This window comes from Aricia agestis, chromosome Z (assembly GCF_905147365.1).
Source record: "Aricia agestis chromosome Z, ilAriAges1.1, whole genome shotgun sequence".
Taxonomy (NCBI): Eukaryota; Metazoa; Arthropoda; class Insecta; order Lepidoptera; family Lycaenidae; genus Aricia; species Aricia agestis.
The window spans coordinates 19,845,451-19,859,754 of record NC_056428.1 but is presented as its reverse complement, the minus strand read 5'-3'; the positions used below and the strand labels follow the sequence as shown (position 1 = coordinate 19,859,754).

Genomic DNA, 14,304 nt, shown 5'->3' with positions numbered 1-14,304 from the left:
CGCTAAACTACCTAAAAATGTGAGTTGCATTACGCATTTGAGGCAACTGGTGCGCTCGCGCCCGGCCGATCGCTTACCTCACCCCGCCGCCCCCTACCTCATACCACACCCGTTGTCGGCTTGTAATTAGTGCGCCCAAGCGGTTTTAGATTGGATAAAGGATCAATTATTAATTGAAATAAAAAAATGTGAATTAATATACTTACTCTATTTTCGACACCAATGACGTGGTAAAATTTATTGTACTGGTGAAAAAATAATCCTGTATTAATACGCGAAAAACTTAGGATCCCTTTTGACGAAAAATGTGGAGACGTAGGTGATTGAAATTTTGCACAATATGGTGAATATGAAGGAGTGCATCGAGCTAATATTATTTTGAAGTTATATTTTTATCATACATTTTTTAACAAATAAAAAATTACACGCACTATGTAGAAAAGCGTTAAAATTTGAAACGTATAATTTTTTTTTAATTTCATGTCGAATTTCGACCATTGGGCGATCTCTAGTCACAGTTAATCGATCCTAAGAGGGCGACTAACCCTAAAAATCAAACCTCGTCCTTCTCTCTTTACACTCACGGCCGTTTTTCATATGCCAGGTGAAAAATAACGACGCGGATTCATCGCCAAATTAGTTTTTTCTCAATAACTCGATAAATATACAACATTTTAAAAATCCGCTAGGTTGATCTCTCAATGTTAGAATTTTATACAATGTGTTAAAATATTAACTTAGTTCAATGCACGGTTACAGAAATAAATGAAAAATTCGTGAAAATTAGATGCATCTTTGTGATTTTTTTCTATCGAGAAAATTTTAAGATATCGTGTTTTTGCTCAGATCGAATTCTCGGAAATATAATGTAGTATCTAATTTTAGAAAATGAAACAACTCGGGGCTTATTTTCAAGTATAAAAATGAATTATAAAATCGACACTTGAGGGTTAGTCGCCCCCTTAAGAGGCTCGATTCTTGTACCACGAACTAAATTTTCTTAGGATACTGCTTACTTGCATAAATGGAGGTACAAAAAATTTTTACTAATTTTTTACAATATTTGGTCAGTGTCCCGGTTTTCAAATCAAATGGCTAGGCTTCATATTATGACCCGACCAAAACAACTTAAAATTAAAATTGTTTTTCAACTAAAATGTTGCAATATTTTGTTTACATACAAAGTTTAACACTTTAAGTGGCGAAATTGAAAGTTGTATGTCCGAGTATTCGGTGTCAAAATTCCAAATATAATTTAATTTAACTCTAATTACTTTGCACTAACTGAACTAAACTTTCTAGAGCTCGGATGTGTTTAAATGTTTAAATGTTAGATGTAAATTTGAGTGTTGAGCATTTGTAAACAACTTAGTTTGGATGCGCTTTTTGCATGACTTCGGTTGAGTTTGAGCTTGTCAGATCCTTTCTAATTTAATTACACTTGCTTGGATTTTAACACTATCTAGTAATTAATATTATTTGCTCTTGCTTTGGTCTGTTCTTTTTTTATTGAGTTGAATAAGGATGTCTCTTTCAGAAGCTATAACTGGTAGTAAAGACTTTTTTGTAAGACATAATATTAAGTAGTATTTTTGTCACCTAAGTGATATAATATTTTTTCGATTCAAAATTGATAATTTTAGCCTCAATATAGTCCAGATTCCATCAAACAGAAAAATATATATTTTTTTATATTTTTATATTTTATATTTTGTTACTAAAACTATATCGAAACTATATCACAGCTGTTTGAATTAAAATTGCAAAATTAGGGTTTTATATAAGTAATATGTTTTATTTTATTTTTTTATAATAAGTTTGTTATATATCGAGACTGCATCGAAGTTATATCGCAGGTATTGAATCATAATAATTGCAGAATCGAGGCACAGCCCGCGAGCAGCCGCGCGCCAGAGAGGCCGAGCTTCAGGTGGCAGTTTTTTGGTCCGCGCATCACGCTTCCACCGAATTGTCCCGCCACTCATAAGGCCGGAGGAGGTGCTTAGAAAGGCACAGCCAGGGTCCCAGTTGTTGAATCGATAGTAGGGTTGTAGGAGTCGTGAAAACTCGTCACTCCGCCGGCAAACTTCGGCGGTCGCGTATATTCTACAGTACCAACTCCATGAGACCGCACGCACCATGACTCGCCGCCCTCGCAGCGCGCCGCTTCTTTTAGCGATCGCTGCGACTTTTCTGCCGCAAGCTAATTTTGTCGCGTGAGTAACGAAAAAAAAATTTTTGAAAAAAAAAAATTTTTTTGTTAATTTTTTTCCGTTTGAACACACCGAGCGATCGTTAAAGTAGCAAAAACGCGCCAAAACATTTCCACCCCCCCACCCCACCCCCCTAACTGCCGAAAATTTCAGAAGAATCCGAAACAAACAGAAAATACCGGGCGTAAGCTAAAAAACGCTTACAACCGGTTGAAGCAGTATAGTAAATAAAATGAGTAAAAAATAAAGCGGTAACATTGGTGGGCGGCAACGTAAACAAAGCTCATGCTGATGTTTACGTTCCGGTAACACTCCAAAACCAAGCACCAATCAAAAAAAACCTTGGGGCATCCATTTTCATTCTATAACTATAGAAAATTAAAAAAAATCAAAAAAAGAAAGCAAAATTATTTACAATTTTTGCAACAACATTTAAGGTGTTTATGTTGGTTTTGGAAACAAACTCTTCTCAATATCAAGACTTTATTAATTGAGAAGAATAATTAAAAGTATTTATCACAAATATTATGAAAAAACTATTATAATTTATATAATTTTTAAGTAGTATTTTAGCGTCATTTTCTTTTGAACAGTCATTATTATAATTTTATATTTCCTATATTTATAATATTATTTAGATGTAGACTGTAGTAATCTTAATCACTTAGAATTCCTTTCAATGTTATTGTTTGAAACAAACATATTATTAAAAACAAATGAAACATTTAAGGTGCCGAATTCCATAAAGATTTATCTGTAAAATATAATTTCATTTTTAAAAAGAAAAGCAAAGCAAATAAAACTTTGTATTATCTGAATTAAAATTGTCACAAGTGAAATTAAAAAAAGTTATTTCCTAAATCAAATGTAATCCAAAATATCACATTTATTTGCAAAGTTACTCTCTTGTAAACTTTGGTTTGCACCGGAATTGCAACAAAAGTTCAATTCAGTTAATATCAAGGACGTTGGGACGGATGTACCATCAATGCATATGTATACTGCACCTGTATACTATATCAACTTTACTATTCTAAAGCCCTAATCAAAACGTCTAAAATTCCTCTACTGCGAGTCAATACCGACGAACTAGCTTTGATCAATTTGATCGCCAAAGGCTGTCACTGAACTGGGCGTTTATAGGCATCAATTCGTCACCAGCCTATTAGATCAGTTTACAACTATCAAAGCCTATACGGGCTATTATGTCTTGTATCAGTTCCACTATAAAATAGATATTCAGTAGGATAGAAGACCGAATTAAAATAATGAAAGCTTGTTGTTATAGAACACTAGATGACCCGTAAATTCTTAACATTTCCCTCCTAATCATAAAGTTAATATAGGTATATTAACTTTATGCTCCAAATATAAACCTTCCCTGACTTTAACGAATATTTCAAGAATAAAATTAGCCAAATATAGCCAAATAAAATTATAAAATACAATATTTAAGTTCGCCAAATGCTTTTTTTTGCAATTTGATCTGTTGTAAATAAAGGCTTGTTTTATAAATATTAAACTTGCTATGCATCCAATGTAAATAAATATTCAACGTCTGAGTATCGGCAACAGTGTTTATTTAACAAAAAGAAACAAAAAAATAAAACACAATTGTAAGCTAGGAAATTCTACATTGTTTAAATTGCTTTGAATCGCCTCAGGATAATTAATATTGTCTTTACAGAGTTTTAAATATTTCATTTGTTCACCGACTACTATAATATTATTATTATTCATTTTAATAGAAAGCAAAAAGAGAGACTTAAATTTATATGAATGTCGGTGTTATTAGACACATTTTACAATTTATATATTATATAATTTAACACAAGTTTATTTTTTAATAAGCAGGTAAATTAATATTATTTATCGCATATAATATACTTTTTTACTTCTGGATGTATTGTGTGTGTGTGAAACCATAATAATATTTTGTATTACCTAAGCTGTAGAAATTGCAGTATCGCTATCCAAGTTAATGATAGTGGTATTGTAGTCAATACCGTCAGACCTTGTTTCACTGCCAAAATCCACAATTTTAGGTCAAGGAAACTGCATTCGTGAGGTCTCATAATATGAGATAGCAATAAAATACTTATGTTAAACATCATTTTACACGTTTTCCAGAACCAATTCAAAGTTTCGAAATCAAGATTATCCATGGGCTACGGTAGTTGCTTTGGTGACCCGTTGGCACCTAAATTTTATAAAAATTAGGAGGTAAACCGGGCAATGAAAAAAAATATCTAGGAAAATCTCGTATCATGGTATTTGATCCCAAACTGCTCCGAAAGGACCGATTTTTATGAAGTTTTGCGTTCTTATAGGTCTGAGAATCCAACATACATTTTATAACCCTAAATAACTTTTGTTATATATGTCTGCTATTTAATAATGCTTTGGTTCATAAAATAAATGTGAAAATTTGTACTTAATTGTATTTTTCAATGAGTTATGAAAAAAAGCCGAATAAATTTTGGGCCGCACCAACAACTCTTCGATCCATAAATATAATAATACGTATTCATAATATTATGAGTACGCTAGATTCGGTCAAAATTGATCCAGCCGATTTGAAGGTGTCTGGCAAAGAGCACCGTGATACGAAAATAAAACAAACGTAATGTAACGGTCGGATTGAAAACCCTCATCCTTTCTTAAGGTCGGTCAAAAAATAAAGAAAGAAAAATGTAATAAACATTGTTTATTTGATGACAATAAAACGCGCAATTAACATTATAAGTTAAGTTGTACTTTTCATTATAAGCACTTAATTAGTTATCAGAAGTTTTAGTTGTCTTAGATTGTGAGTTTGGTATTTTGAACTAATTATTAAGTTCTCACAACTTATTCGATTTATTGAGACAACTTATTCGATTTATTGAGAAGTTAATAGCTTAACTGTATAATCGAGTTGATCAAAATTTTTATAGTAACCAAAGATCACCAAATGGTCGGAATTCGACCTCAATTAAAAAATTAAATTATGTTATGTTTCAAATTTCAATGCTTTTTATTTTAATTGATATTCTTTTGTCAAAATATTGACTTTATTATTTTTAAGACTTAATTCCTGCAACAGTCTCAGATTCATAAAGTCAAATTTAAGATTATATTTAAGAATTTGACAACAGACTTCAACCATAAATAAGAGTACAATTATTCGTGTGTATGATAATACACACGAATAATTGTATTCACTAGTGTGTGTGTTTTAGTGTGTGTAATGTTTTATTTGTTAAAAAATGTATGATAAAAGCATAATTTCAAAATTATATTAGCTCAGTGCATCGACCATATAAACTATAACTGTGGAAAATTTCATTCACCTACGTTTCCGCATTTTTAGTCAAAAGGGATTCAAAGTTTTTCGCTCGCGTATTAATATTTAGAAAGTTTTCAAATTGTTAGCTACCCACTTCATCCGCCCATGTTTTCGAATAATATTATGTTTTTATACACCAAGGTTTTGTTACTATAACTTCATCACTAAGAGGGCGAACAAAGCAAAAAATCAAACATCATCCTTCTCTCTTCACACTCACGCCCGTCTTTCATATGCCAGGTGAAAAAGGACGACGCAGAATCATCGATATGTTACAGAAAAATGTACACTTTTTCGGGGATAATTATTGCAATTGACAGGACCTGCAAAAGGCCAGAAGAGAAAATGATTTCATTGAGAGTCTCATGTCAAATACACCCACACTCCACTCTTTGGTTCATGTTAATGGACGAATCATTCAATTTTCAAGAAAAGCTCTTATAGTTAATTGATTTATTGTTTGTTCCCGCTGAACTTTTGTGCATTCATGGCAAATACTTATCAAATACCAGTTGTTTTTTTAGGTTATTTTCGAAAACCACTTCAAATTTCATAATTTTAATACCTTTTCAATGCAAACAATCCTTTCTATTTCATAGTTAGGTAAATATAAAAATTCAGATACCCACTGCGGTCTTTTTCACAATTTACTTGGATATTGAGGTCAGTGACTCTAGTTTATACCTGGCTCTTTGCCAAAAACGGCGGACATTACTGACGTAACTGGAAATCTTGGCAAGACCCCGGATTATGCGTGAATTATCCTAAATCTGTAGCCAAACACGTATCCATAATTTAATGGCACTTAGAATCAGGTGCTTGCGAAGCTCGATAATACTGCATAATGTTATGACGCATTGGGAAGACTCTCAAACATGCGTAGAATAATCCTTGTTTATGCTACGTTGTAGGAACGCTACGACGTAGAGACGCTACGTCGTACGGCAGCTACGTCATAGAGGGGTTACCTCGTAGAGATGCTACGGCGTAGAGATACTACGACGTAGAGCCACTACGTCGTAGAGGAGTTACGTCGTAGATTCGCTACGACGTAGAGCCACTACGTACTAGAAGAGCTACGAGAGGTTACGCAGACTGCGGTTAAATAGTGTTACGTTTTCTTAGACCGCTTTCTCGAGTCTTAACACGTCTTTGTTGATTTATTGTAGTTCTCGTTAGATTACAGAAAACAATTTATAAACACTAACATAAAAGCGGAATACAAGCTCTACAAGTAATGTTACCGTAATAAAGCTATTACAGAAATATTTTGTACACAAACTCATCACAATGGACTTAAGAACTCTCATGTCTTTTGATGAAAGAGCCACTCAATATCAAAGAACACTTCACTTTTCTAAAGACGCTTCAAGATAATTCCACTTAAAAGCCTTTCAAAGTATTCTTTTATGTTTTTAAATAAACATTCCGATTTAATTTAATATTGAGTTTTATATTGCCATTCAAATAACAGTTTTTCAAACAAAATGAGGCTATGTTTAAGTAAAAATTATAAAATAATAATTTTACTTACTATTAAAATTTATAGTCAGAGAGAAAAGATTTGAGGCCTTATTAACAGGCTACTTGACTGGACTGAATGACCAGACTGGACTAATTTTTATATTGACAAAATATAATATAATAATTTTAGTGTGAGGCAACGAAAAAAAATGGACGGCAATTTCAGCTGGCAATATTTTTTTATCTCGTGATTATTGTTATCTTGTGATTAAAAAAAATGTTGATATCTAGATATTAAAACCCATGTTTCTTCTGGTGTTATCTTATTCTAATAAATTTTAAATAATAATTCCAAAAAGGAGGAGGAGGAGGCAATGTAAATCATTAGATGGTACACCACTATTCATGCAATCCATGTCGAGGAATCAAAATAACGCTTGTTTTTTTTGTAATTTGGGGCCGTTAGCGCTGTCTATGGGCTATTCGCCCATATCCTTTTTTTGCTATCTTTGTATAAGTATAGGTTTTTCGCACCAAGGATAATTTAAATACAATTTTATTCATTGTAGTCTATCACGTCGTGGTTTTCTTTTTTTTTACGATTTGTTTATTTAGAAACATAATAATAATATAGTGGTTTTGACTTTTCTGCAGAATTTCAAGTATATGCTACGGTGCTACCAAAAAGAAAAATTTTGCACCAATTTATACCCTGGTTCCGAATGAGCTGTACAGAACTCTTGAATCCTTATCACATTGAACATCATCTATGTTCCGGGATTTTTGGAGATTAAGCTACGTCCACTATGTCATAAGACTTTTTTTTGTTTTGTGTGCTATAAAGGTACAAATTATTAGCAAACTCTATCAATTGGCGGTTAATGGATCCCCGAATCCAGAACATTTTAAAACTAAAGATACTTTTTTCGAAAAAATTTAGAGCATACAATAAAACGTTAGAATGAGCAAAAAATCCTAACGAAAACGATTTTACAAGCTATTAAGTCTTTTACCCTTTTAATAAAATCCTTTTGGCGTTCAAATCGTTTACAAATCGAGATTCCGCGTTAAATTTTACAGCAAAATTCCCGTTCCATTGTCGCCATCGTGTTACGTTAGCTGTTTTGAAAATATCACCGAACATGACGAAATGTATTCTGAATATTTCCTTTAATAAACTTTTATTCACGTGGGAGAGCCATGCTTCGGCACGAATGGGCCGGCTCGACCGGAGAAATACCACGTCCTCACAGAAAACCGGCGTGAAACAGCGCTTCCGCTGTGTTTCGCCGAGTAAGTGAGTTTACCGGAAGTCCAATCCCCTACCCTTTTCCTTTCCCTGCCCTCCCCTATTTCCTTCCGTACCCTCCCCTATTCCCTTCCGTACCCTCCCCAATTCCCTTCCCTACCCTCCTCTATTACCCCTTAGAAGGCCGGCAACTCACCTGTAGCTCTTCTGATGCTGCGAGTGTCCATGGGCGACGGAAGTTGCTTTCCATCAGGTGACCCGTTCGCTCGTTTGCCCCCTTATTTCAATAAAAAAAATGTAACAATTTTTCGTTACCTGATTTAAAAAAATATAATATTATATTGAAGAAAGATTAATTGCGAAGAGAATTTTAGTAACGTTCATCAAGTTAATGATTATAATTAATCGTACGTTATTATAATTGGTATTTGTCTAAAAAGTAAAGTTTCTAGACTTTTTAGTTAGTTTTGTGAAATGTAATTAGCATCACTTTTCACTTTAACGTCATACTACGCGCGAAACAGACAAAGGATCAATTAATGAAGCCCATCAAACACTAACACACAAAATCCCAGAGCATCGAAAATGTAAATCTGTATCAACGGTGCCCGAGGGCATTTCACAAGTGAACCAGAATTGATCCGAGTTAAAAAGAGACGGCATGATGTACCCTCACCGAGGGAAAGAGACAGGTGGAGAATAAATTAGCATGCAAATGTAATTTGTGTTCAGTACGCCGCTACAATACTGCTAATTGTAAGAGAAAAATTTAATGGAAACTAGATTCAGTACTGCAAAGTTTGATGGAACTTTGCTGTTATGACGTCATGAGTCACATAATATTAAGCAATAAACTCGCACTTTTTCTATGCAATTTTTATAGAGATATTCAGTAATAATTCTATTATAAAGAAACAATATGAATGCAGATTCGTTCCTCGTGCGGTCTAGTTCGTTCCTTTATAAACGACAATATAATATTTTTTATGAAAATTTAAGCCTACGACATTTATTATGTTTCTAATACTTATATTATGATGTATTCTACGAATAATAAAAACTAAGGAAAAGTAACTCCGTCCAAAAACATGCTCCACAATACTTGTCAAAAAAGTATACCTTAGGTACACATTTCAATACATTTGCAATATTTAGGTGACCTTGAGCGGTACTAGGCTGACGTTACATGACAGATCAAAAGGAACCAAATTTAAAACGGTAATAGTATGGGAGTTACGATTCCTTAGTTTTTATTATTCGTAGGATGTATTATAATATTATGTCAAATGTTTCCTATATTTTTAGGTAAAACAAAAACAGCAAAAAATTGGTGTCAGCTCTTCAAAAAATGTTTCTATGATAATGCAAACGTCTAAATGACGTATAATAATTATGCAGCAACTCATTTGCCTAAGTGGTCGGTGACCATTGTAAGCTGAGATCTTTTGTCATCACCAAACAAAGGATAAATTATCCACACAAAATTCTCCTTCATAAATTATAGACTCCCACTTTGGTTGTTATCTAATTAAAGTGATTCGAAAGCACAAAAATATTATAAATTAACATTATTTAAGTTATTTTAAGTAGCGGTTATCTATGTGGTTATTATGGGCAAATAATATGTGGTTGATATACGCATCTCTCTTCTAATGAACTTTGACGACAAACTTTGTTAAATGTAGATAATAGTAATTTTATATTACGATACGTAACGTTACGTAGCGTATCGTAACGTAACACCTCCGTGGTCCAGTGGTTAAGAGCGCGGCTCTTGACTCGGAGGTCGTGTGTTCAATTCCCGCGTTGGAAATATGTTATTTCCAAATTTGGTTAGGACAATGCAGGCTGATCACCTGATTGTCTGACAAGTAAGATGATCCGTGCGTGTGATATTATGTTGTAATATTCTGTACCTATATGTATGTATTTTTGATGGACTACTCTGTTATTGCATATTACATACCTAGTTCATTCTATCATCATCATAAATAAAGTAAAATATGAAATGCTATAAACAGAATCAATCAATACCTTTTTTTTTTGCCAATAATTGATTATATTGTATTATGTAAGCATCGGGTGAAAAGTATCAAAATCCATTTCAAGTGTTCATTGAACCCTAAAATAAAAAGGTTTCGAAACGTCGATCGACAGCGCCCGGATTTTTGGCTGGAGCTGAATGCTTTCGAATAGAAACGCGTACTTTACGATTGTGGGCGAATTTTCTAGCCAATTTCCCAGTTGTTATTCGCTATTGGAAAGTCCAATATTCTTCATTTCTTATGTGAATTAAAATATTTATTTTAAGAAATTAGAGGTTGTGAGAATTGGAAAGGAGCTTACCGTACATATATAGAAATATAATAATTATATAGAATTGTATGTATTCTATAACGCTTTGTTAAAAAAATATTCAATAAAATTTAAACATCTTTATTATATATTATACGTTACCTTGTAAGTAAGCTGTTAAAAGATAAATAGACAGTAAAGTTATTACCTATAATAATTCATTCACAAAACATACTTTCAATTTAATTTAAAAGATAAACATAAAATATGATAAAAAATATATATATATATTTGACGACCTCTGTGGCTCAGTGGTGAGCGCGTCGGTAGCTCAAGCCGGGGGTCGCGGGTTCGAATCCCGCCGACGGAACAAAAAGTTTTCAATGTTCCCGGGTCTGGATGTGTATTAAATATATGTATGATATAATAAAAATCTTAAATATATGTATAGTATAAAGTATTAAATATATTTCCGTTGTCTGGTACCTGTAACAAAAGTCCTTTAGGTACTTAGCACGGGGCCAGACTGACGTGGTGTGAAGCGTCCATATATATTATTATTATTATTATTATTATTATTATATCCACAATCAATAAAATAATTTTTTTTCTTCGGACAAAACGTGAGTTCAATAAAATATAATATTATGTGATTTGATTTTTTTTTGCCGTTACCTTTACTTTCCTATTAAACCTTCTCAAAGATACCTTTGAGGGACTATAAATAAGATGAAAGGAGGTATTACCATGACTTAATCCGAAACACGTTTTTAATAATATTATGCTTAATGCTTATAGACTGATAGTACCTACATAATATTATATGCTTACGTTTCAAATAACATTGTGTATTCAAATCAGCAGAATCTTATTATGTGCTTTTAAGTAGTATATACTTTATATAAAAAATTAAGTACCTACTATAATATACAGGGTGTAACAAAACAAAGTGATAATACTTTAGGGTATGTACGTGTTCCTTGTAGAGAGTTCAGTTGTTGAAAAAAATTAAGTACCTATTATAATGTACAGGGTGTAGCAAAACTAAGTGATAATACTTTAGGGTGTGTACTGTGTACGTGAGGTTAGTCGCCCTCTTAACGTGATTCACTATAGCCACATGGTAGTGCTATGCATCTGCATTTCACATGATATTGCAGATGCCATGGCTTTTTAGTCCATCAACACAAATAAATTGTATAGTCCCGGCAAATGTTGTTTTGCCGTAAAATGGTTTTCCCTGTTTTCCTGCCTTTCTCTTGAAGTTTTTTCAGAGAAATGTTATAGGTTATAAATTATCACGCTAAGATAAATACTAGCAGGGAAACAGAGGAAAATGGGAAAAAAGGGGAAGACTATTTGAAAGGGCTTATTTTACCGTCTATCGAATGAACAAGGAGTGTTTTTATAGTTTTGAATTAATGTTACATTATTCATTACCTGTTTTATATAAAATAAATAACATTTCATTAAATACATAAACAATTTAACGAATGATAAACTGTGGAAATCGGTTCGGGCGTTCTGGAAATATAGCGTCAGGAAGGAAAACCGGACTTATTTTTATATATTAGATAAAGTTGTCAGTAGCCAGTTGTAGTTAACCCGAATAACGTTAATAACGTTAAAAGCATTTAAATTGCCTTGCAGCAATCTTTAAATTGCCTTGATTAAAAAAATTCAATCCTATTTCTAGACTAGTCTGTTGAATAATAATTGATAAAAATAATTATTCTCAAAACATAATAGAACTTTTAGCGTGATCGCGTGCTCAAAATAATTATAATCCAGGAAAATACAAATGACTCAGGTCATATTCATTTTAGAACCTAGTGCTTTTAGGCATGATTTAGTACTTAATTTAATTATTACTATACTCAGACCCACTTCTATAATTATGTGTAAAAATTAATAATTAAAAGTGCTTACTTTCCCCGTTACTTTTTTCCACGACATTTTCCTCCATATCTTGAAATACTTTTCCTTACAAATTCCGACTTTTTGATAATAATTATACTGGTAAAATGTAAAAGATAAAGTATAATATTTAACTTCCTGTGTAAGTTGGTGTTTTCTTTTCCCATTGGCAAAATTAAGAAAACGTAGAAAAACTTTTTTACTCTGTTTACATAAACGGCGGTTAACATCCATACTAATATTATAAATACGAAAGTGTGTCTGTCTGTCTGTTACCACTTCACGCCCAAGCCGCTGAACCAAATTTGCTGAAATTTGGTATGGATATACTTTGAGCCCCGAGAAGGGACATAGGATACATTTTATCCCGGGAAAATGTACGGTTCACGTGTGATAAACGATTTTTGGCGCAACGTAGTTGAGGGCGTCACAATAAATATTATATGATAATTATTTTAAGAGCTTGCATTTCATTAATTTTGCTTCAAACAGTAATAATATTATAGAGGTAATTTATTAGAAGTCAGGATGTATAAGATATTCCCGTGCTACGAATTATGAGAAACTAGATGACGCGCGCAACTCTGTTGCGCCAAAATTTCTCTATTGTGCGGGAACCTTACATTTTTCCTATCCTGGGACTCAAAATATCCCCATACCAAATTTCAGCAACATTGGTTGAGCGGCTTAGGCGTGAAGAGGTCACAGACGGACAGATACACTTTCACATATTTTGTAATATTAGTATGGATAAGCATATCTAATCTATACATATAAATAAAATTGAAGTGTCGGTTTGTAATATTTAAAGAACCGTTTCTTACTACATGCATATGAATGTACTTACGATACATAATATACCAAAATAGCATTTTTTACAATTTTTGTAAACGCCGAAACGGCTGGGGCGATTTTGACGGGACTTTTTTTGGCAGATAGCTGATGTAATAAGGAGTAACTTAGGCTACTTTTTAACTGACTTTCAATAAAGGAGGATGATATATTTTATTTTTTTATATATTTTATTCGGAAAAATTCTCTCTTTTTTATTATCTTCGTCATCACATTTTGCTGACGCGAACGAAGTCGTGGGCAACAGCTAGTATATAATAAAATTCTCGTGTCACAGTTTTCGTTGCCATACTCCTCCGAATCGGCTTGACCGATTCTCATGAAATTTTGTGAGCATATTGAGTAGGTCTGAGAATCGGCCAACATTTATTTTTTATACCAAAAATTATTTATATGGCAAAACAACGTTTGCCGGGACAGCTAGTTTTTTATAAATTTACTACTGTCACACGGAAACACTCTCTTTCAGCGGAATTTTCTGACCTAATATAAGGTGGACTTTAATACCCCATTATATTAAGTTTGCACCCTTTTTGCTATGATGCAACGATTTGAACCTTAATGCTTTAAAAATAGGGTTGATGTTGGTACACGGTAAGCTGTATGGTGTACATATGATTAAAGTCAGCATTGAGATACGTGACAGCAAGATAAGGTTGAATGCGACGGCCTTATAAATAAAACTTTGTATAGAACTGGGTTGAGTTGAAATGATTTTTGTCTCACTTTATTCACTACCGTTTACTACGTACGTACGTACGGAAAACAGAGCAGATTGGCGCAAATGGATAATGGAGGGTAGTAAGCTTTGCGATGATGCCTGGTTCCAAGCTCTCAAAGATAAAAAATACAAAAATCAAAGTTCTGTACCATGAAACTCTAATTTCTCCTGACATTACTGTGGTCGTCTATGTCGTTCACGTATCGGCTTGCACAGCCATGAAAAGAGCTGTTACACAGACCAATATGCCGTGAATCGTCTGACA

At 33.1% G+C, this 14,304-nt stretch overlaps 1 protein-coding gene across 5 annotated transcripts in view; it reads left to right on the top strand.

Annotated features, from left to right (window-relative positions):
- The first annotated feature begins 2,072 nt into the window (after positions 1-2,072).
- Positions 2,073-14,304, top strand: part of LOC121738705 (gamma-aminobutyric acid receptor subunit beta) — a 57,029-nt gene continuing 44,797 nt past the window's right edge. For 4 of the 5 annotated variants that reach the window (XM_042130926.1, XM_042130928.1, XM_042130925.1 and 1 more), the window contains exon 1: positions 2,073-2,216. In XM_042130926.1, the coding sequence (XP_041986860.1) occupies positions 2,140-2,216 (77 nt within the window). In that variant the 5' untranslated portion in view covers positions 2,073-2,139. The remainder of the gene's footprint in view (positions 2,217-14,304) is intronic. The other variant, XM_042130929.1, reaches the window with a different exon arrangement.